The following is a 25,171-nucleotide window of genomic DNA, read 5'->3' as shown; positions in this document are numbered from 1 at the left end:
CTAACTTGTGAACCATCTGTTAGAGACAGGATTTGCACTATTGTTCTTTTTCTTCTGGATCGACGGGCAAATCAAATGAAATCAAATTTTATTTGTCACATACACATGGTTAGCAGATGTTAATGCGAGTGTAGCGAAATGCTTGTGCTTCTAGTTCCGACAATGCAGTAATAACCAACAAGTAATCTAACTAACAATTCCAAAACTACTGTCTTCTACACAGTGTAAGGGGATAAAGAATATGTACATAAGGATATATGAATGAGTGATGGTACAGAGCAGCATAGGCAAGATACAGTAGATGGTATCGAGTACAGTATATACATATGAGATGAGTATGTAAACAAAGTGGCATAGTTAAAGTGGCTAGTGATACATGTATTACATAAGGATACAGTCGATGATATAGAGTACAGTATATACGTATGCATATGAGATGAATAATGTAGGGTAAGTAACATTATATAAGGTAGCATTGTTTAAAGTGGCTAGTGATATATTTACATTTCCCATCAATTCCCATTATTAAAGTGGCTGGAGTTGAGTCAGTGTCAGTGTGTTGGCAGCAGCCACTCAATGTTAGTGGTGGCTGTTTAACAGTCTGATGGCCTTGAGATAGAAGCTGTTTTTCAGTCTCTCGGTCCCAGCTTTGATGCACCTGTACTGACCTCGCCTTCTGGATGATAGCGGGGTGAACAGGCAGTGGCTCGGGTGGTTGATCTTTATGGCCTTCCTTTAACATCGGGTGGTGTAGGTGTCCTGGAGGGCAGGTAGTTTGCCCCCGGTGATGCGTTGTGCAGACCTCACTACCCTCTGGAGAGCCTTACGGTTGAGGGCGGAGCAGTTGCCGTACCAGGCGGTGATACAGCCCACCAGGATGCTCTCGATTGTGCATCTGTAGAAGTTTGTGAGTGCTTTTGGTGACGAGCCAAATTTCTTCAGCCTCCTGAGGTTGAAGAGGTGCTGCTGCGCCTTCTTCACAATGCTGTCTGTGTGAGTGGACCAATTCAGTTTGTCTGTGATGTGTATGCCCAGGAACTTAAAACTTGCTACCCTCTCCACTACTGTTCCATCGATGTGGATAGGGGGGTGTTCCCTCTGCTGTTTCCTGAAGTCCACAATCATCTCCTTAGTTTTGTTGACTTTGAGTGTGAGGTTATTTTCCTGACACCACACTCCGAGGGCCCTCACCTCCTCCCTGTAGGCCGTCTCGTCGTTGTTGGTAATCAAGCCTACCACTGTGTTGTCCGCAAACTTGATGATTGAGTTGGAGGCGTGCGTGGCCACGCAGTCGTGGGTGAACAGGGAGTACAGGAGAGGGCTCAGAACGCACCCTTCTGAGCGCACACCAACACTCAGACATAATTTACAGCGAAACCAGGGCCAAAATCACGTAGCGTACACCCAACGTAAAACAGGCTCAAAGGTCCTCCCTCTGGACCAGTGATCACTCATGTTCCACACCACCTATAAAACACAATGACTTGAGCACAGAAAGAAAATGCGTGTTAATAATTTCACACCACCCTTGATGAGAATTAGTTTGGGGCAAGGACCACTTACCCGATCTGTTCCATGCCAATGGGATGTTAGATCTTCTGCTGGGCTCTGTGAAAATGGGACTCTCTTGCTTTCCCTCACACGTTACCCCATACTTCCCTTCAGATCATCAGAGAGAACACACTCGCTCCCTCTCCTTTGTCCTCGTACTTGGGTGTCATAGCAAACTACGAGCTTTGTAATTACTTAATTGCACCATGTAGTCCGGGAAGCCATATGTATGGCTTTAACATTAAGGTTTTGATGGCATGGTAAAAATAAGGCCCCTTCCATAAAGATAACAATTTTGTCTAGCATTGCCCAAGCTGTGTATTCAACTATCCACATAATTTGTCCCTTAGTCCATGGCCATGTGGTTACTACTGCATCTCGAACAGATTTGGCTATCCTTTTTACACTTCCACCCTCCACAACTGCAGTCACTATCAATGACACGGTGAATCTATTCACGCTGCTAGTCGAAACTCGTAATGAATTCCATTTGAGTGACATTCACTTCTCTTATAGGTGTGTCATTCACCACTAGTGCCTTGGTGAACACTTCATGGTTGGAAGGTGCTGTTATCGCCTGTTCACCCGTGTCATAAGATTGTTTATCTGCTTGTAGGCTCTTCCATTAGATAACCGTCTGTTCCAAAATGATGCTGCCAGTAGTGTTTTGCTCGCACATATTGGTCAATTTAGGGGCTCGTAAGGGGATTGTTTAGCGGCTCGAAAGTAAACATTTCACTAACGACTACACCTGTTGTATTCGGTGCATGTGACTAATAAAACATTTGATTTGATCAACGAGTTTCACTACACTTGTAGTTTTGTTAGCGTATTGCTCGGTTAACATGTTTCTTAGAGTTGTGTTATCCCAGCACAGAATTTTATTGGGTAGTAGAAGCTTTCCCCCCCCAAAGATGTTTCCATCTTTAACTTGATACAGTATCTGCATTTGAGGAACAAACATTCTTTTGACTACTCAGCCCTGAGCTACTCTTAGAAGGCTGAACATCTATGACGTCTGGGGTGGGTTTCCTGCTCCCTTCTCTCTGGGAGGATGTGAAAGCATATGGTTTCAAGAGTGTCATTTTCACCGCTTCCTCCACACCAGGGCGGTGTTGCCGCAGGTACAGTAGGAGGGACGGTCTCATCTAGTTCTTCAGACACGAAGTGCCGTTCTGCTCTCTCCAGATCCATTTCTGCAACACAATTACTCCACCCGGGGCAGAACCCACCCTTGGAGTTCTGGTTTGTTTTTCACTCTCCTAGAACAACCCACACAACATGTCCACAGTGATTAATGTTCTGCTTCGCACCTGTGACATTAACAGCACTTCTCACCCAATGCACCCTCTCATCTGTCCACTCTCCTATCCTTTGTACTGGCATTGAAATGCAGTCATTATCATTGTTCCCCTAAATCACTACTGCTAGGAATACGGTTATCACTACACGGATGCTATTAGGACAACACTTTTCTTAACATAACACCTACTCTCCAGTCTCCTTTTCCCCAGCTCTTCTTCCAGCTTACCCATTAGTCAGAACGGATCTCATTTCACATGAGAAGTATGGATCCACCAGGGAGAGGCTGTGGTTTTCACCTCTGTAGGCGCGGTGAGGGGTACCGTTTGGGATCCGGACCAGCGTTTATTCTCCATACACACCGGCATGGTGGACTTTGATGTACACTCGGTCCCCCAGACTCAGGCCGTGCTCGCGGTTATCTCCTGGGGTTCCGTTGCTCGTGTGCTACTTTTACCTGTGAATACACACACTGCAAGGCATGGGTCATTTTCTGATAGTATGACAACATTGATTCTGCCATTATGGAATCACCTCCCTTAGCGTCTGAGCTGCAAAGTTCAGTGTAGATTTATTCACCACACTGAGTGTTGCAGCTAGAAAAGCAGACACACAATTCACGCAAGCATATGTTTATACCTTCCAATTAGGCGGAGTCCTTGTTTATCCTAGAAATACAATCAGTCGCTGTTGCTAGGCAAGAGCTGAGTCTGTTCCTCCTATTGGTGTTGCCAGCCTCTGTCCAGAACCTTCGTGGGCAGGGATGTGTGTGTGTGATTAAGACACATTAGGAATGTGACCAAAATAGCTTTTTACCACCTGATGAACATTGCCAAGGTGCGGATGTTTCTCTCTCAGGCTGATACAGAGGGACTCATCCACACTTTTATTACAAGCAGACTACTTTAATGCTCTCCTGTCTGGTCCCAAGAAAGCCATTGGTCAACTGCAAAACATACTGAATGTTGCAGCACGGGTACTGGCCAAGACCATACAAAGAACACACATTACATTTGTTTTAAAGTCTACATTTTAAGATTCATCCATTGGTTTTTAAATCAATCCACGATTGTGCACCCCAATACATATCAGACATGCTTTTGAGTTATGTACCCAGTAGGTCCTTCAAGTCCTTTGGCACTGGCCTTCTAACTATCTAAAAGCCTAGGACAAAGAGGCATGGCGAGACAGCCTTTAATTACTATGCACCCAGACTCTGGAATAGTCTGCCAGAGAAGCTGAGTGGGACAGAAACTGTGGACATATTTAAAATAGCTCTTAAAACACAACTTTTTAGCTTTGCTTTTCCTTAGGGTGCTTTTTTAGTCTTTCAGTTCTATTGATTTAAAAAAAAAATGTTTTATCCTCTTATGTTTGAGAGGGCCGCCCACAAACTCACGGACCAGGCAAGGAGGGCATTAATCGGAGAGGCAACAAAGAGACCAAAGATAACCCGGAAGGAGCTGCAAAGCTCCACAGCGGAGATTGGAGTGTCTGTCCATAGGACCACTTTAAGCCGTACACACAAGTTTTCTGTTTTTGTCTTATTTCTTGTTTCACCCCCCCCCCCCCCCCCCCCCCCAACAAAATAGGAACAATGCCGAGGGGGAGAATACTTTTGCAAGCCACTGTACCACACCTGTCAGGTGGGTGAATTGTATTTTTTTGGGGGGTGGGGAAATGTATACGGAATAGAGTTAAACATTGGACCAGGTTTTCCTCTAGGATTTTGCCTGTCTGCTTACAAACCAACAGACACTGGGAGACAAATTCACCTTTCCAAAGGACAATAACCTAAAACACAATGCCAAATATACACCGGAGTTGCTTACCAAGATGACATTGAATGTATCTGAGTGGCCTAGTTACAGTTTTGACTTCAAACGGTTTGAAAATCTATAGCAAGACTTGAAAACGACCAACTAGACAGAGTTTGAATTATTTTAAGGATGTGCAAATATTGTACAGCCCAGCTCTTAGACTTACCCACAAATACTCACAGCTGTAATCGCTGGCAAAGGTGATTCTAGCATGTGTTGACTCAGGGGTGTGAATGCTTATGTAAATTAGAGATTTCTGTATTTCTGTTTTCACTTTGTCATTGTGGGGTATTGTGTGTAGATGGGTGGGGGATTCTTTTTAAAAGTACATTTTTCATTCAGGCTATAACAAAATATGGAATACAGTGCATTCAGAAAGTATTCAGACCCCTTGACTTTTTCCACATTTTGTTACGTTACAGCCTTATCGTAAAATGGATTAAACCGTTTTTTTATTATCTACACACAATACCCCATTCAGACCCTTTACTCAGTATTTGTTGAAGCACTTTTGGCAGCGATTACAGCCTTGAGTCTTCTGGGCACACCTGCATTTGGGGGGTTTCTCCCATTCTCCTCTGCAGATCCTCTCAAGCTCTGTCAGGTTGGATTGGGAGTGTCGCTACACAGCTATTTTTCAGGTCTCTCCAGAGATGTTAGATAGGGTTCCAGTCCGGGCTCTGTCTAGGCCACTCAAGGATATTGAGACTTGTCCCAAAGGTGAACCTTTGCCCCACTCTGAGGTCCTGAGTGCTCTGGAGCAGGTTTTCATGAAGGATCTTTCTGTACTTTGCTCTGTTCATCTTTGCCTCGATCCTGACTAGTCGCCCAGTCCCTGCCGCTGAAAAACATCCCCACAGCATGATGCTGCCACCACCATGCTTCAACATAGGGATGGTAACAGATTTCCTCCAGACGTGACGCTTGGCATTCACGCCAAAGAGTTCAATCTTAGTTTCATCAGACCGGAGAACCTTGTTTCTCATGGTCTGAGAGTCCTTTAGGTGCCTGTAGGCAAACTCCAAGCGGGCTTGAATGTGCCTTTTTCTGAGGAATAGCTTCCATCTGGCCACTCTACCATAAAGGCCTGATTGGTGGAGTGCTGCAGAGGTGGTTCTGGAAGGTTTTCCCATCTCCTCAGAGGAACTCTGGAGCTCTGTCAGAGTGACCGTCGGGTTCTTGGTTACCTCCCTGACCAAGGCCATTCTCCCCCAATTGCTCAGTTTGGCCGGGCGACCGTCTCTAGGGAGAGTCTTGGTGGTTCCAAACTTCTTACATTTAAGAATGATGGAGGCCACTGTGTTCTTGGACCTTCAATGCTGCAGACATTTTTTTGGTACCCTTCCCCAGGTCTCGGAGCTCTACAGATGTTTCCTTCGACCTCATGGCTTTTTGCTCTGACATGCACTGTCAACTGTGGGACATTTTTATAGACAGACGTGTGATTTTCCAAATCATGCCCAATCAATTACATTTACCACGTATGGACTACAATCAAGTTGTAGAAACATCTCATAGCAAAGGGTCTGAATACTTATGTAAAGGTATTTCTGTCTTTTTTTTTATTCTGAAAACGTGTTTTTGATTAGGAAAAAATTATATGTAGTCCATGTTAAAATAAGTCTGTAACGTACCAAAATGTTGGATAATTCTAGGGGTCTGAATACTTTCCAAATATATTACACAAGAAAACCACATTTTTGACTGACATTTTTTGAATGAACTTAAAAAAAATTTTATCCACTGTCATCTCGCTTAGGGCCTCTAAAAGGCTGGAGGCGGTGCCTTTTTTCTGCATAGTACATTTTTGGATAATTTTATTTGTTTTCTTAACTTTTTTTAATGGAAAAACTGTTTAAAAAAAATGGCTGTTTAACCTTTTAACTGACACACCAATAAAAAGTATGAGAATTTATTTTTCGTCAATTTGTATGTAGCCTCAATATAGGCCATAAATTAAGATGTTTGTTTGCATGATTTAAACTTTGATAATGCATCACAAACATCTCAACCAGCCAGTTGTTGCCCAATTAGCGTAAACAAATTTTGTACTGAAATTTGCACAGACTTTTTCAGTCATCTAAAAAATTATACATGCTTTTACATTGTCTGCTTCATTAACTTACAATGGAAGTTAGGACTGATATCAAATGACTAAAATATGAAACGTGTAAAAATATGAATATTAGAATGCATGTAAATGAATGTTTACAGTTTGTTTAAAATACCAGTACAATTACATGTACTGAATGATATTATGAAACATATTGAAGATAACAGTCATATAATGATATGGATTTGAAAGGATTTTTGGATTTGCACAGATTTTAAAAATCCCATAATATTTCTCCATTGTCCGTTATCTCTAGCTTTGACTTAATAGCATTCCATTAATGGGCAACTCAACCGACTGGTAGAGGATGTTTTTCAACAGTTCCTAAAATTGTAAATCAACAACATATTAGTAATTTAATCATTCTGAAGTTATGTTTTCAAGGTCAACAACATTTTACAACATTCTCATTTCCCATTTTAAACACAATTAGTCAACTAAACGTGTGGTACTGTAAATGAGGTTTGGTTTTGCTCAAATGATTTAGATCCATGCTTATGTGTTCTATATTAAACCATTTCTGTGTTGTCATAGGGCTGCGTGGTTTGATAAGGGTCGGCCTGACATCCTCATCTCAGAGTCTACCTACGCCACCACCTCCCGTGACTCAGGGAAAGGGACTTCCTGAAGAAAGTACATGAGACAGTGGAGAGAAGGTCAGGTGTCGCTCATTCAGCCGACAGAAACTTTCAACCGGTTTTCCCCATTAAGCAGCGAGTCGGAGTCAGAGGCCGAGCCTTCTCTGGTCTCTACTCCTCCCGTTACGGGGTCTGAGACGCCGATGCTTCCCACCATTAGCTCTGACAAATTGAAAACTCTAGTCATTGGCGACTCCATTACCCGCAGTATTAGACTTCAAACGAATCATCCAGCGATCATACACTGTTTACCAGGGGGCAGGGCTACCGACGTTAAGGCTAATCTGAAGATGGTGCTGGCTAAAGCTAAAACTGGAGAGTGTATAGAGATATTGTTATCCACGTCGGCACCAACGATGTTAGGATGAAACAGTCAGAGATCACCAAGCGCAACATAGCTGCAGCGTGTAAATCAGCTAGAAAGATGTGTCGGCATCGAGTAATTGTCTCTTGCCCCCTTCCAGTTAGGGGGAGTGATGAGCTCTACAGCAGAGTCTCACAACTCAATCGCTGGATGAAAACTGTTTTCTGCCCCTCCCAAAAGATAGAATTTGTAAATAATTGGCCCTCTTTCTGGGACTCACCCACAAACAGGACCAAGCCTGACCTGCTGAGGAGTGACGGACTCCATCCTGGCTGGAGGGGTGCTCTCATCTTATCTACCAACATAGACAGGGCTCTAACTCCTCTAGCTCCACAATGAAATAGGGTGCAGGCCAGGCAGCAGGCTGTTAGCCAGCCTGCCAGCATAGTGGAGTCTGCCACTAGAACAGTCAGTGTAGTCAGCTCAGCTATCCCCATTGAGACCGTGTCTGTGCCTCGACCTAGGTTGGGCAAAACTAAACATGGCAGTGTTCGCCTTAACAATCTCACTAGGATAAAGACCTCCTCCATTCCTGTCATTATTGAAAGAGATCATGATACCTCACATCTCAAAATAGGGCTACTTAATGTTAGATCCCTTACTTCAAAGGCAATTATAGTCAATGAACTAATCACTGATCATAATCTTGATGTGATTGGCCTGACTGAAACATGGCTTAAGCCCGATGAATTTACTGTGTTAAATGAGGCCTCACCTCTTGGCTACACTAGTGACCATATCCCCCGTGCATCGCGCAAAGGCGGAGGAGTTGCTAACATTTACGATAGCAAATTTCAATTTACAAAAAAAAATAAAATGACGTTTTCGTCTTTTGAGCTTCTAGTCATGAAATCTATGCAGCCTACTCAATCACTTTTTATAGCTACTGTTTACAGGCCTCCTGGGCCATATACAGCGTTCCTCATTGAGTTCCCTGAATTCCTATCGGACCTTGTAGTCATAGCAGATAATATTCTAATCTTTGGTGACTTTAATATTCACATGGAAAAGTCCACAGACCCACTCCAAAAGGCTTTCGGAGCCATCATCGACTCAATAGGTTTTGTCCAACATGTCTCTGGACCCACTCACTGTCACAGTCATACTCTGGACCTAGTTTTGTCCCATGTAATAAATGTTGTGGATCGTAATGTTTTTCCTCATAACCCTGGACTATCGGACCACCATTTTATTACGTTTGCAATTGCAACAAATAATCTGCTCAGACCCCAACCAAGGAACATCAAAAGTCGTGCTATAAATTCACAGACAACACAAAGATTCCTTGATGTCTACCTAAGGACGCCAGAGGACAAAAATCAGTTAACCACCTAACTGAGGAACTCAATTTAACCTTGCGCAATACCCTAGATGCAGTTGCACCCCTAAAAACTAAAAACATTTCTCATAAGAAACTAGCTCCCTGGTACACAGAAAATACCCGAGCTCTGAAGCAAGCTTCCAGAAAATTGGAACGGAAATGGCGCCACACCAAACTGGAAGTCTTCCGACTAGCTTGGAAAGACAGTACCGTGCAGTACCGAAGAGCCTTTACTGCTGCTCGATCATCCTATTTTTCTAACTTAATTGAGGAAAATAAGAACAATCCGAAATTCCTTTTTGATACAGTCGCAAAGCTAACTAAAAAGCAGCATTCCCCAAGAGAGGATGGCTTTCACTTCAGCAGTGATAAATTCATGAACTTCTTTGAGGAAAAGATCATGATTATTAGAAAGCAAATTACGGACTCCTCATTAAATCTGCGTATTCCTTCAAAGCTCAGTTGTCCTGAGTCTGCACAACTCTGCCATGACCTAGGATCACGAGAGACGCTCAAGTGTTTTCCCCTCTTTCCACTGGGATTCTCTGCCTCTAACCCTATTACAGGGGCTGAGTCACTGGCTTACTGGGGCTCTTTCATACCGTCCCTGGGAAGGGTGCGTCACTTGAGTGGGTTGAGTCACTGATGTGATCTTCCTGTCTGGGTTGCCCCCCCCCCCCCCCCCCTTGGGTTGTGCCATGGCGGAGATCTTTGTGGGCTATACTCGGCCTTGTCTCAGGATGGTAAGTTGGTGGTTGAAGATATCCCTCTAGTGGTGTGGGGGCTGTGCTTTGGCAAAGTGGGTGGGGTTATATCCTTCCTGTTTGGCCCTGTCCGGGGGTGTCCTCGGATGGGGCCACAGTGTCTCCTGACCCCTTCTGTTTTTCCTAGCCACCGTGCTTCTACACCTGCATTGCTTGCTGTTTGGAGTTTTTAGGCTGGGTTTCTGTACAGCACTTTGAGATATCAGCTGATGTACGAAGGCCTATATAAATACATTTGATTTGACCACCACACAGGTTTCTTCTGTCCCTTTAGCTAATTCTGTTTCTCTAGAACTAATGGAGGAAATGTTGTGCTCTCAGGTTCTGATGCCAGTCTTTGCCCTGGGAATAGCTCAGGAACTGTGCATTCTATTGGAAACATTCTGGTAAGGTTTTGATTCCGAGTTTAATTTGCCAGTTCAATTAGTATTGTGATCATAGTGTCCATTTGTTAAGATGCCATTCATTTTGTGTTGATTTGGCATTAGGCAATTCAGAAAAGGATTTCGCAGTAACACTCTCCTCTCCTTCCAAGGGGAGCAGATGAACATGAAGGCCCCCCATCTACTTCTCCACAGGGCTCACAGAGAAAGCCAATCACCTCTACAAACTCTTCATCACCTGGACCGATCAGAAAAACCTTTGAACAGAGAAACACGTTTGAGTTCAAACACATCAAGGCCTTTGATCGCTCCTACGCAGACAACCAAGGACCAAATGAGGCAGAAACATCATATTTTTGTATGCTACTACTATAACATTACTTTACAGTTGCAAAAGTTGAATGTATGTTTAGGCATTGATATGCTTTAGATACAGACAATTCCAATAATTTGTCCATTATAGATACTATTCTTCTTACCCCAGTGAATATTCTACATAGTCACTGTAGACCCGTTATTATTAGGTTTATCCATTAAATTGTGTTGGAGCAGGTAGTGTGTGACTTTCTAAATGAAATTATTGAAATATCACTACTGAAAAATGTGTGTTCCATGCTGGTCAGGAATGTTGCATGCTGGTCAGTCTCTATAGATTTTCAAGAAGTGCGCTGGCAACGAGAAGAATATGGAGAGTCCCATTTAAGATCTTTACCATAAGCCTCCCGAGAGGTGCAGTGGTCTAAGGCACTGCATCGCAGGTGTTAGCTGTGCCACTAGAGATCCTGGTTCGAGTACAGGCTCTGTTACAGCCGGCCACAACCGGGAGACCCATGTGGCGGCGCACAATTGGCCCAGCGTAGTCTGAGTTAGGGGAGGGTTTGGCCGGCAGGGATGTCCTTGTCCCATTGCGCTCTAGCGACTCCTGTGGCGGGCTGGGCGCATGCGCACTGACACAGTCGACAGGTGTACTGTGTTTCCTCCGACACATTGGTGTGGCTGGCTTCCCGGGTTAAGCGGGCATTGTGTTAAGAAGCAGTGCGGCTTGGTTAGGTCGTGTTTCGGAGGATGCATGACTCTCGACCTTCGCCTCTCCGAGTACGGAAGTTGCAGCGATGAGCCAAGACTGTAACTACCAATTGGATACCACAAAATTGGGGAGAAAAAATAAACTATTTTTTAAAAATAAAAATCTATAACATAACTTAAATTAAATGGCGAGTCTCAAATAGCCACCGGGTCTAAATTAATTGTTTACGAGGTGATCATGAATTACAATTAATTGGTTTAATGTTTGATTTATTACATTAAAGGTGCCTTGTGCAGAAATTGCTCCGCTGGTTGCAAAAATTCTAATAGTTTGCCTAATCTCAGTTTGTGACAAAATTAGCAAGTATAGTGTAGAGAATCATTGTACCATCTACACCCGTGTGAAATATATTTGTATTAATGTTTGAAGCTGGTGTACAAAACCGAAAGTAGAAGATGCAAATCCGAAACTTAAGAACAGGAAGCATAGACATAGCACACATTGAACATATCTACCACTTCTTAGACTGGATTTCAATGAGAGTGACAGATCTAACTAACTGGCAAACACAAAAAGCCTATTTCGGGGGTAAAAACCCCAGAAATTGGCCAATCACCCTCTACTGGCAAAAGTAAGAACTGCCAAAAAAATGCACAGTGAAAGTAAAGAATCCATTTTCTGTCATGGAAAAGTGTTTTTCTTTTTTTTAGCCATACTAAGACAAACATGACAAAGTGTGTAAATAAGAACACTAGTGCAGGATATGACGAAATTTATTAAAATGCTGGAAGTGGATGCTGGAATTAAAATAATTACCACGCGAAGGAGAAAAAGCCGTGCACATTAAGGAAATAGAAGCCTCTCTAGCAAGTTCCTGTTGTGTTCAGTGATTTAAGCAAATAAATTCCGGGCTATTAATTGAAGTTTGATGTAGATTACAGAGCTGAAGTAAATACCCATTTCTGTGAAGTTGGGGAGAAAAACAATCCTACTTTTCATTTTCTGTTTATCAGATCATCATGACTGGGTATTGTGTGCACGGCACCATCAGACCGACACAAGATCCTGAATGGTCAAAAGAAACTGGAGATGGAAAATAGACTAATACAAGATGAGATTATATTGAACTTTATGTATGATCATGATGTTACTGCAGTAATAGATATCAAATGGATACGTTGAAATTGAGATCGGTGAGCCAACCTGCTGAGTTTGTCCTCTGTCTGTGACCCCTGCAGGTGGAGTACATGTCGTTCAGCGCCCATGCAGATGCTAAGGGCATCATGCAGCTCTTCCGCATGGCAGAGCCTCACAACATGCTGCTGGTGCACGGAGAGGCCAGCCAAGAAGATGAAGTTCTTCAAGATCGAGCAGTTCAGGGAGTGACACCAGGATGTCCTTGTAACCCTACCTGTATCAAGAATGTCAGGGGTTTAGAGAAAATGATATAGAATTGCAGTGTGTGCCACATGTTTGAGGAGCTCTGGGTAGTGTTTAGTAGTAGGGCACAGCGAAATGTTTTGCAACAGAAAACAAGTCTTCTTATTAGACAAGTTCACATTTCCACCGTCCTCGTTTTACTCCATTTGAAAAGGTTTTCTCCCCACTGAACAGCCCTGGTATTATCCATTTATTTTGATCGGTGTTCATTGTTTGTGGATTTGTAAAAAGTTATGCACTGAAATGAAACGTCCGAAAATGAACACTTGGATTATAGTGATATTATGTCTGATCTCACAAACAATGTAAAAAATGTTTAGATAGGTGTAACCTAGAGCCACGTGTGTTGAATTTTAATCGGAGGGTATCCTGTTATTGACTCACTTGTTGAATTATGCAAGAGAATGTGACAAGAACAGTAATTAATGAGGCAGTCTAGACCGCACATGCGAATGCTAGAAGTGTAGACAGAGCAAATGTTGTTTGGTGTTTGTAGCCATGTTCCTCCCCTTTATGTTAATGTATTCATATATGCAAAGGAACCAATGTATTTTTTCAGATGAGACACAAATATCCTGATTTTTAACACACACACACAAAAGACCTGATTCAATAAGAAAAAGTATACATGAGTGCATTCTAAGACAAAAAGAAGTGACATTTGAGAGTGAATTGAATACCTGAATTCCCACCCGAATCACTGAATTCCATTCATTATTTGTACTTACCAGTAAAATGTTTTATGTGCTAGAATTCAGTCGATATCTGATAGATGACAAAAATGTGAATAGTTTGGAGTATCTTCATGCATTGTCCAATAATGTTGCATTTATTACAATTGTTTTTAAAACCGTAACTATTTAGATTACCAGTTGCTAGTGTTTGTAATTCAGGGTGTTTTATTCTCTGCCTTTGGCCTTGCAAGTTTTTGTCCTATTGTTGCCCTTGGTTCACTTCTCCCCCATTTGTTCCCCTGCTCTCCCTGGGTGTAGAGTCTTCGGCTGGTCTCTCCAGAGAAAGCTCTTAATGAGCTGGGCCTCAACGTGCACCAGCTCCGCTTCACTTGTCGAGTGCAGCCCCACGACGCGCACAGTGACCCCGACACCCTCATCCACACACACCTCAAAAGGTACAGTAAGACAAAGTTGACCATTTTTATTCTTATTTGGGTAAAGCTTGGGCATAAAATGTACAAAGTTTGTTCTATGTCTTGAGCAAAGAAAAGTATACATGTATCACCAAAAAAAGTTACAGTAAGAGGACTAATATGAATGATTCATTCTCCCATTTCTCTCTGTATTGCCTCTGTTCTAGTCTACTGAAAGGTTACACCATCCAGCACCTCCCAGGCTCTTCAGCTGAAGAGCTATCAGGTAAGGAGGACGGGTGTTGGAAATGAGAGTTATTGTGCCAGACCAGTGTCTGCTTAGCAGTATGTCTGGGTACACTGTCCATACATGGCTTGAACCAGGGTCTGCATCGCAAACACGCGTGACCGTCTGTTCGACAACGTACTAGCCAGTTGCGCCACTGAAAAGCGATGTGACTAGAGGCAGTTCAAGCTTTGGAGTGTGCTCACGGTGCTAACTGAACCCTGTTGCACTATACACATTATGGCGCAGCCCACAACCTTAAAGAGTCCTGGGGTTTCTATAACTTGAGTCACCGTCGCCATATCCTGTGACGCACTTCTTTTAATTTGACCAAAAACATCTAGCTACAGCAGTACATGTAGCGACCACAAGCCAGAACCTTTTCAAATCTAACCCTTTTTTAGATAAACACTATGTAAATGTCAATGATATGATCAAAATACACTTTAGGATAGTATGTTTCCTGATAGAGCAGATTTACTAATCACAAGTCAAACTACTCCATCACATTCTCAGAGGGTTTATTTCAATCCAAATGATGTCAACCTGGCTTTATTTGTAAGATGAAGATCTGGGGAGCTTTCTGTCTACTCTGCTGAAGAAAGGACTTCCATCGCGATTGTCTTCAATATGATCCCATTGTTCAGTGTAGCTTTCTGTAAAGGTTCGTATGTCTATTGTACAAAGCTTGAATACATACAGTTGAAGTCGGAAGTTTACATACACTTATGTTGGAGTCATTAAAACACGTTGTTCAACCACTCCACAAATTTCTTGCTAACCAGCTAAAGTTTTGGCAAGTCGGTTAGGACATCTACTTTGTGCTTGACACAATAACTTTTTCCAAAAATTGTTTACAGACAGATTATTTCACTTATAATTCACTGGAATTGTGATACAGTGAATTATAAGTGCGAAGTTTACATACAATAAGTTGACTGTGCGTTTAAACAGCTTGGAAAATTCCAGGAAATTATGTCATGGCTTTAGAAGCTTCTGATAGGCTAATTGACATAATTTGAGTCAATAAGAGGTGTACCTGTGGATGTATTTCAAGGACTACCTTCAAAAAGGCCAGACTACGGTTTGCAACTGCACATGGGGACAAAGATCTTTTTGGAGAAATGTCCTCTGTTCTGATGAAACAAAAATATAACTGTTTGGCCATAATGACCATCGTTATGTTTGGAGGAAAAAGGGGGAGGCTTGCAAGCCGAAGAACACGGTATTGGAGTGGCCATCACAAAGCACTGAACTCAATCCTATAGAAAATTTGTGGGCAGAACTGAAAAAGCGAGTGCGAGCAAGGAGGTCTACAAACCTGCCTCAGTTACACCAGCTCTGTCAAGAGGAATTAATTGAGTGCATGTAAATGTCTGACCCACTGGGAATGTGATGAAAGAAAATCTGAAATAAATCATTCTCTCTACTATTATTCTGACAGTTCACATTCTTAAAATAAAGTGGTGATCCTAACTGACCTAAGACAGAGAATTCTACTAGGATTAAATGTCATGAATTGTGAAAAACTGAGTTTAAATGTATTTGGCCAAGGTGTATGTAACCGTCCAACTTCAACTGTACATGTATGCAAAGGTTGGTGGTTTACGATGGCAAAAAATTGCTTCATCAATTAGCTTCAGAGTTTGTGAGTAGAATATAAAAAGCATACAATTACATTAGCTGATTGAATACAGTTGGAGCTAGTTTATCCAAACCATTCACTGTCCCACAGCAATGGTATAGAGTCCCCTATTCCTCCTGGCCCAAAGCCATCTGAACCTGGCCATGGAGGGACTCCACTTACAGCGACTAGTGGTGAAGTAGTAGAGCAGGGGGTCCAGACAGCTGTTGAGGCTGACCAGAGCCAGGGTCACCTGCCGAGCATTGTAGATGGCATTGGCATGGGGACAGTGATGGATGGCTCCTTGACGGCGGAGCAGGTGCAGGAAGTGAACCACATGGTACGGCAGGAAGCAGAGCAGGGTGATAGCCAGGATGGTGTAGATGACCCTCAGGGCTCCGCGGGCCGTGTTGGTCCGGATGAGAGCGATGCGCCGTGCCACCAGAGGGTAACACACCAGGATGACCACAGAGGGCAGTAGCGAGCCGAAGACGAGACTGAATAAGCTGTACGGCGCCACACGCCTGTCCCACTCGTGCTTTGAAAAGTTCTCAAAGCAGCTACGGCGCTGGGGGCGACCTCCGCCAGGTTTGCTGTCCAGAGGTCCCACTCGGATGAAGGACAGAACAGCCACCCCCGCCACCACCCACACCGCCACGCTCACCACTACAGTATAACACGAGTTCCGGAGCCTCAGATAGATGTGAGGATGGGCAACGGCCGTGTATCGATCCACACAGATACAGGTCATGAAGGCGATGCTGATGTAGATGTTGGCGAAGAACAGTGTTCCTGTAATGCGGCAAGCCATGTCTCCGAATACCCAGTCGTTTCTGTTGAGGAAGTAGTGGATCTTGAAGGGCAGGGTGCAGAGGATGGCGGTATCGGCTAGGGCCAGGTTGATCACGTACACGTTAGATGAGGTGCGAGGAGTGATCTTGAAGATGAACATGTAGAGGGCTCCCACGTTTCCTGGCAGGCCCAGTGCCATCACCAGACTGTAGACGGCTGGGAAGAGGTAGAACTGGTAGTCTGCTGGGGTACTGCAGTTGCCAGGGAAATCTCCAACAGATGTATTCATTGTTTCAGGTTGGATAATAAAAATGAGCTTGTAGGTGACAGAGCCAGTGGGAGAGTTTACTTCTGCTTTCCTTTGCTGATTATGGAACCTATGGTGAAAGTGTTCAGTCAGATATTATCACTGTTGATGTTTTACAGAAGATATTTCTCATCCTATCCTCTGCTTGCTTGACTTATCATGCCGTAGTTCACCAATACAATCATAGCTTCCATTGTAAAAAGTTGCTGTTTGAATTTCTTTATCTGATTTACATTTTAGCCATCGAATTGAAACTATCAAGATATTTTTCAACTTATGAACACCGTGTGTATTCTGTGACTATAGGCTACAATTCTTAATTAACTATGACTAAATCAAGTAAACTGTGTTGGTAAAAGATAAAGTATCTTTAAAGAAAAAAGTACTTGCGTTTCTGAAGAACACTCGCTGGATCCACAAATCCACCAAAACAAAGTCAGCTAATTATTACACAATAGGCTAATAAACATGAGCACTAAACAAATGCATTGTCCGTTTCCCCCCCACACCTTCATATGAGCTTGGTGTCATGGCCATGGAAATTTCTTTGTGAGCTCTGTCGCGTGAGTGGGTGGTGCTCAGTGCTATATCAAACTACACAGGAAATCTTCAGTGCATGTACTGTGCTTCTCCGTGGGTGGGTTGTATCAGACACCTATCGTCCTGTCATGTCGTGGCCTCGTTATTTTTAGTTGAAGGTGTTAGACCTCATTAATAACAGTACAGGACTAGCTGTCAACACAAGCAAGCCATGCCATTGCCACAAGGTCAGTTTAAGATTGACTTACTTTATAATTGACCTACTGTTTAATCTTCTACTTAACTTGCATGATAGTTTAATGGATCCTTGATACTTCCCTGGGGGTTGTGTCCTCACTAAATGATGCTAAGCTTGTCAAATTGGTGGCACTTGTCAGTACATTTGATATGCTATTCTGGGTGTCTTGACTCTTCTTCAACACTGGAGGGCGCTTAACACAAGTCAAATGTCCTTTACTGCTGGTCATATCATTGTCTGCAGCACAGCAACAAGCCATACCGCTGACAGTAAAGCAAAATTCAAAAGCATAATTATTGAAAGGGATTTTGATCCATATATTTGCTGTGAGGGCTTTATGGCTTTGTCAATGTGCTGATGCTTATATGTTATTCAAAATTTAATTTAATATTTAATTTAATCCAAAATAGGATGTTTTGACATTGAAATCATTATTTTGTTCATTATTTTTGAGTTATTCTCTAAAAATAATGCTAAATTACACACAACAATTCAATACCATCATCATGGAATATCCAGCAATGCATATCTTTCATCCTCTTGGATGACTGGAATGTTACTGAAATCCATTATTGATTTGTACTGTAAGGGTTGTTCAAAGAGAATAATCAGGTGCTGTTCATGTTGTGAACTATTCCTGAAAACCGTAGACAACTGGTTTGGACCTGGTTATAAGAACAGATGGGAACCCCCCCCCCACCACCAGGGAGAATCCAACACAGCCAGAGTCGGTTGGACACAGGCAGCAATCACCGGCCAGATGTACTGTAGTCTTCTTGGCCAAGCACAGCATGATGGATGGCTGACACACACAGTCACACCCACAATGCACGGCTGATAAGTCACAGAATCAAGTTAGATGATGGCTGAAGCCAGGAAGTAGCTCTCTCTCTCATCCTACCCTCAGTCTCCAGCCCGCCCCCCCCCCCCCCTCTCCGCTGTGCTGTTGCCTAGCAACGCTGCTGCTGTACTCACCAGTCGTTCACAACATCCAATCCCACCCTCCCCGAGAGGAGGGAAAGAGAAAGGGGGATACCTAGTCAGTTGTCCAACTGAATGTACTCCACTGAAAATGTGTCTTCCGCATTTAACCCAGCCCGTCTGAATCAGAGAGGTGCGAGGGGGCTGCCTTAATCGACATCCACGTCTTCGGCGCCCGTGGGAAGAGCACTGCCTCTATCAGTGTTCAACACATTTTACCACAGCCACAAGACACGAGCGAGGGCTAAGAGAGATTTTGTAGCTGCTCATTTGATGGTAACTCCATACACTGTAATTTACCAAGCGGTGTATATGTCTAAAGTAGCCTATGTGAGGGTTTAGTAATTAACCCGTGTGAAAAGTGGGTTGAGAGCTGATAAGTAGTGCTTACTATGGAATCTCTGCATTCAGATGAGGGTCAGAAACCATACATATTTACTGATGGTGTGAGGAGACAAATTAAAACAAAATGAAAAGCTGAAATGTCTTGAGTCAATATGTTAGGGCAATCCTAAATATGTTCAGGAGTAAAAATGTGCACTCACTCTGTGTGCGATAAGTGTGTTAACATGATTTTTAATGTTTACCTCATCTCTGTACCCCACACATACAATTATCTGTACAGTCTGTACTACCCTACCCTCTGTACTACCCTCAGTCGAGCAGTGAATTTCAAACACAGATTGAACTACAAAGACCAGGGAGGTTTTCCAATGCCTCACAAAGAAGAGAGGGGGAAAAAACTGACATTGAGTATTTCCTTTGAGCATGGTGAAGTTATACTTTAGATGGTGTATCAATACACCCAGTCACTAGAAAGATACAGGTTGTTCTTCCTAACTCAGATGCCAGAGAGGAAGGAAACCACTCAGGAAATGGTACCATAAGGCCTATGATGACTTGAAAACAGTTAGAGTATAACAGCTGTGATAGGAGAACTGAATGACAGAGTGAAAAGAAAGACTCCAAAATATGCATCCTGTTTGGGACAAGGCACTAAAGTAATACTGCAAAGTTTTTTTCAAGAAATTCACTTTTGTCCTGAATACAAAGTTTTATGTTTGGTGCAAATCCAATACAACACATTACTGAGTACCACTCTTCATATTTTCAGGCATAGTGATGGCTGCATCATGTTAAGGGTATGCTTGTAATAATTAAGGACGGGAGTTTTTCAGGATAAAAAAATTAACGGAATGGTCTTAGCACAGGATAACCTTGTTCAGTCTGCTTTCCACCAGACACTGGGAGATTAATTCACTTTTCAGAAGGACAATAACCTAAAACACAAGGCCAAATCTACCCAATGAGTTACTTACCAAGAAGACAGTGAATGTTCCTAAGTGACCCAGTTACAGTTTTGACTTAAATCTGCTTGAAAATCTATGGCAAGAACTGAAAATGGTTGTCTAGCAATGATCAACAACCAATTTGACAGAGCTTGAAGAATTTAAAAATAATAATAGGAAATGTTACACAATCCAGGTGTGGAAAGCTCTTAGAGACTTACCCAGAAAGACTCACAGCTGTAATCATTGCCAAAGGTGCATTTACAAAGTATAAACTCAGGGGTATGAATACTTATGTAAATTAGATACTTCTGTATTTCATGTTCACAACATCAACAAAAAACAAGTTTTCACTGTCATTTTTTGAGTATTGTGTGTAGATGGGTGAGAAATCAAATATATTTAATCCATTTAGAATTCAAATCAAATCAAATCAAATCAAATTTTATTTGACACATGGTTAGCAGATGTTAATGCGAGTGTAGCGAAATGCTTGTGCTTCTAGTTCCGACAATGCAGTAATAACCAACAAGTAATCTAACTAACAATTCCAAAACTACTGTCTTGTACACAGTGTAAGGGGATAAAGAATATGTACATAAGGATATATGAATGAGTGATGGTACAGAGCAGCATAGGCAAGATACAGTAGATGGTATCGAGTACAGTATGTACAAATGAGATGAGTATGTAAACAAAGTGGCATAGTTTAAAGTGGCTAGTGATACATGTATTACATAAAGATACAGTCGATGATATAGAGTACAGTATATACGCATGCATATGAGATGAATAATGTAGGGTAAGTAACATTATATAAGGTAGCATTGTTTAAAGTGGCTAGTGATATATTTACATCATTTCCCATCAATTCCCATTATTAAAGTGGCTGGAGTTGAGTCAGTGTCAGTGTGTTGGCAGCAGCCACTCAATGTTAGTGGTGGCTGTTTAACAGTCTGATGGCCTTGAGATAGAAGCTGTTTTTCAGTCTCTCGGTCCCAGCTTTGATGCACCTGTACTGACCTCGCCTTCTGGATGATAGCGGGGTGAACAGGCAGTGGCTCGGGTGGTTGATGTCCTTGATGATCTTTATGGCCTTCCTGTGACATCGGGTGGTGTAGGTGTCCTGGAGGGCAGGTAGTTTGCCCCCGGTGATGCGTTGTGCAGACCTCACTACCCTCTGGAGAGCCTTACGGTTGAGGGCGGAGCAGTTGCCGTACCAGGCGGTGATACAGCCCGCCAGGATGCTCTCGATTGTGCATCTGTAGAAGTTTGTGAGTGCTTTTGGTGACAAGCCAAATTTCTTCAGCCTCCTAAGGTTGAAGAGGCGCTGCTGCGCCTTCTTCACAATGCTGTCTGTGTGAGTGGACCAATTCAGTTTGTCTGTGATGTGTATGCCGAGGAACTTAAAACTTGCTACCCTCTCCACTACTGTTCCATCGATGTGGATAGGGGGGTGTTCCCTCTGCTGTTTCCTGAAGTCCACAATCATCTCCTTAGTTTTGTTGACGTTGAGTGTGAGGTTATTTTCCTGACACCACACTCCGAGGGCCCTCACCTCCTCCCTGTAGGCCGTCTCGTCGTTGTTGGTAATCAAGCCTACCACTGTTGTGTCGTCCGCAAACTTGATGATTGAGTTGGAGGCGTGCGTGGCCACGCAGTCGTGGGTGAACAGGGAGTACAGGAGAGGGCTCAGAACGCACCCTTGTGGGGCCCCAGTGTTGAGGATCAGCGGGGAGGAGATGTTGTTGCCTACCCTCACCACCTGGGGGCGGCCCGTCAGGAAGTCCAGTACCCAGTTGCACAGGGCGGGGTCGAGACCCAGGGTCTCGAGCTTGATGACGAGCTTGGAGGGTACTATGGTGTTGAATGCCGAGCTGTAGTCAATGAACAGCATTCTCACATAGGTATTCCTCTTGTCCAGATGGGTTAGGGCGGTGTGCAGTGTGGTTGAGATTGCATCGTCTGTGGACCTATTTGGGCGGTAAGCAAATTGGAGTGGGTCTAGGGTGTCAGGTAGGGTGGAGGTGATATGGTCCTTGACTAGTCTCTCAAAGCACTTCATGATGACGGAAGTGAGTGCTACGGGGTGGTAGTCGTTTAGCTCAGTTACCTTAGCTTTCTTGGGAACAGGAACAATGGTGGCCCTCTTGAAGCATGTGGGAACAGCAGACTGGTATAGGGATTGATTGAATATGTCCGTAAACACACCGGCCAGCTGGTCTGCGCATGCTCTGAGGGCGCGGCTGGGGATGCCGTCTGGGCCTGCAGCCTTGCGAGGGTTAACACGTTTAAATGTCTTACTCACCTCGGCTGCAGTGAAGGAAAGACCGCATGTTTTCGTTGCCGGCCGTGTCAGTGGCACTGTATTGTCCTCAAAGCGGGCAAAAAAGTTGTTTAGTCTGCCTGGGAGCAGGACATCCTGGTCCGTGACTGGGCTGGATTTCTTCCTGTAGTCCGTGATTGACTGTAGACCCTGCCACATGCCTCTTGTGTCTGAGCCGTTGAATTGAGATTCTACTTTGTCTCTGTACTGACGCTTAGCTTGTTTGATAGCCTTGCGGAGGGAATAGCTGCACTGTTTGTATTCGGTCATGTTACCAGACACCTTCCCCTGATTAAAAGCAGTGGTTCGCGCTTTCAGTTTCACGCGAATGCTGCCATCAATCCACGGTTTCTGGTTAGGGAATGTTTTAATCGTTGCTATGGGAACGACATCTTCAACGCACGTTCTAATGAACTCACACACCGAATCAGCGTATTCGTCAATGTTGTTGTCTGACGCAATACGAAACATGTCCCAGTCCACGTGGTGGAAGCAGTCTTGGAGTGTGGAGTCAGCTTGGTCGGACCAGCGTTGGACAGACCTCAGCGTGGGAGCCTCTTGTTTTAGTTTCTGTCTGTAGGCAGGGATCAACAAAATGGATTCGTGGTCAGCTTTTCCGAAAGGGGGGCGGGGCAGGGCCTTATATGCGTCGTGGAAGTTAGAGTAACAATGATCCAAGGTCTTTCCACCCCTGGTTGCGCAATCGATATGCTGATAAAATTTAGGGAGTCTTGTTTTCAGATTAGCCTTGTTAAAATCCCCAGCTACAATGAATGCAGCCTCCGGATGAATGGTTTCCAGTTTGCAAAGAGTTAAATAAAGTTCGTTCAGAGCCATCGATGTGTCTGCTTGGGGGGGGATGTATACGGCTGTGATTATAATCGAAGAGAATTCTCTTGGTAGATAATGCGGTCTACATTTGATTGTGAGGAATTCTAAATCAGGTGAACAGAAGGATTTGAGTTCCTGTATGTTTCTTTCATCACACCATGTCACGTTAGTCATAAGGCATACGCCGCCGCCCCTCTTCTTACCAGAAAGTTGTTTGTTTCTGTCTGCGCGATGTGTGGAGAAACCCGTTGGCTGCACCGCTTCGGATAGAGTCTCTCCAGTGAGCCACGTTTCCGTGAAGCAAAGAACGTTACAGTCTCTGATGTCCCTCTGGAATGCTACCCTTGCTCGGATTTCATCAACCTTGTTGTCAAGAGACTGGACATTGGCAAGAAGAATGCTAGGGAGTGGTGCACGATGTGCCCGTCTCCGGAGTCTGACCAGAAGACCGCCTCGTTTCCCTCTTTTTCGGAGTTGTTTTTTTTTTGGGTCGCTGCATGGAATCCACTCAGTTGTCCTGTTTGTAAGGCAGAACACAGGATCCGCGTCGCGAAAAACATATTCTTGGTAGTACTGATGGTGAGTTGATGCTGATCTTATATTCAGTAGTTCTTCTCGACTGTATGTAATGAAACCTAAGATGAGCTGGGGTACTAATGTAAGAAATAACACGTAAAAAAACAAAAAACTGCATAGTTTCCTAGGAACGCGAAGCGAGGCGGCCATCTCTGTCGGCGCCGGAAGTTGTACGGCGCCGGAAGTTGTACAGGCTGTAACACAACTAAATGTGGAATAAGTCAAGGGGTATGAATATTTGTATTTGCATATCACACTGTATCTGTAACGGCTGTCGTGGGTTGAAGAAGGTGAGGACCAATACGCAGCGTGGTAGGTGTCCATATTGTATTTAATACGAATACTGAACACTTTAACAAAAACAATAAAACAACAAAAAAACGAACAGTCCTGAACGGTGCAGCAAAACACAGAACAGAAAATAATCACCCACAACTCAAAGGTGAAACCAGGCTACCTAAGTATGGTTCTCAATCAGGGACAATGAGAACCATACCAGGCCAAACGCAGAAATCCCAAACTATAAAAAAAAGGACATAGACTTCCCACCCCAACTCGCGCCCTGACCATACTAAAACAAAGACAAAACAAAGGAACTAAGGTCAGAACGTGACAGTATCTGCATGTACACTCCTCTACGTGTTTATTTGGACATGAAGCTAAAAAAGTTTAATTTGGGTCTTTACTCCATAAGTATTTGGACAAATTCACTTATAGTGTATTCAATTTGTCAAAAGTTTAGTAATTGGTCCCACATTCATAGCACGCAATGACAACAAGCATGTGACCACAAACTTGCTGGATGCATTTGCAGTTTGTTTTGGTTGTGTTGCGGATTATGTTGTGCCCAATATAAATGAATGGTAAATAATGTATTGTGACATTTTAGAGTCACTTTATTGTAAATAAGAATACAATCAATTTTTTTTCTGAACACCTAAATTCATGTGGATGCTACCATGAATACAGATAATCAACAAAGAACAGTGTATAATGCTTACCTTCCCTGTTATTGCCAATGGCGAAAGGTTAGTGTGTTTTGAGGATATGATCTTTGTGCATCTGTTACTTTCAAACGCATTATTATTCACGATTCATTCATGAGTATCCGTAGTCATGGTAGCATCCACATTAATGTAGAAGTATTCTTATTGACAATGAAAGTGACTGCAAAATGTGAATTTGTACAAATAGTTGACACCTTCAAATGTGGGGCCTAGATACATAGTGTTTTCATTTCTAAATGGAAAAACAGATATGTTTGAAAATACCTTCAAATTGAAAGGGGACATTCTGTAGCGGAGAGTGTTTCTACAAAACCATATACAAAATTAATAATGCGACCAAATATTTAGGAAGAGGTCATAATTTCATGGAGTTTGTGAAGGACTAAACCACATGGAAAAAGAGGTAAGTAAGTTAGGTCCATAAAACTGATTTTCACCAAGTCAAATGTGTGCTATAGGTTTCATTATTTTACCAAACCAAATTATACAGTTTTAACATTGTTCTATAAATCAGTTGGGATCTTTCTAAGCTTCAATATGAAGTCCTAAAATGAGCATGAAAGT

At 43.1% G+C, this 25,171-nt stretch overlaps 2 protein-coding genes and 1 pseudogene across 2 annotated transcripts in view; 2 read left to right on the top strand and 1 right to left on the bottom strand.

Moving 5' to 3' along the window:
• The first annotated feature begins 7,066 nt into the window (after positions 1-7,066).
• Positions 7,067-12,874, top strand: LOC110491064 (annotated as a pseudogene).
• An 839-nt stretch (positions 12,875-13,713) lies between these two features.
• The window catches only part of LOC110492072 (arf-GAP with coiled-coil, ANK repeat and PH domain-containing protein 3), a 109,242-nt gene continuing 97,784 nt past the window's right edge, over positions 13,714-25,171 (top strand). Inside the window, exons 1-2 of the mRNA XM_036946980.1 lie at positions 13,714-13,852; positions 14,038-14,096. The gene's annotated coding sequence lies outside the window, so the exon portion shown is untranslated. The remainder of the gene's footprint in view (positions 13,853-14,037; positions 14,097-25,171) is intronic.
• LOC110491063 (lysophosphatidic acid receptor 6-like) lies at positions 15,818-16,801 on the bottom strand. Its single transcript, XM_021564434.2, has one exon. The coding sequence runs from the start codon at positions 16,799-16,801 to the stop codon at positions 15,818-15,820; it is 984 nt and encodes a 327-aa protein (XP_021420109.2).

This window comes from Oncorhynchus mykiss, chromosome 16, assembly GCF_013265735.2.
Source record: "Oncorhynchus mykiss isolate Arlee chromosome 16, USDA_OmykA_1.1, whole genome shotgun sequence".
In the NCBI taxonomy this organism is placed as follows: Eukaryota; Metazoa; Chordata; class Actinopteri; order Salmoniformes; family Salmonidae; genus Oncorhynchus; species Oncorhynchus mykiss.
The sequence above is the reverse complement of the archived record's forward strand: the minus strand, read 5'-3'. Positions and strand labels throughout refer to the sequence as shown.

Bases quoted from the DNA above. Each gene is read 5' to 3' on its own strand.
- LOC110491063 (XM_021564434.2), bottom strand. From the start codon at position 16,801: ATGAATACATCTGTTGGAGATTTCCCTGGCAACTGCAGTACCCCAGCA.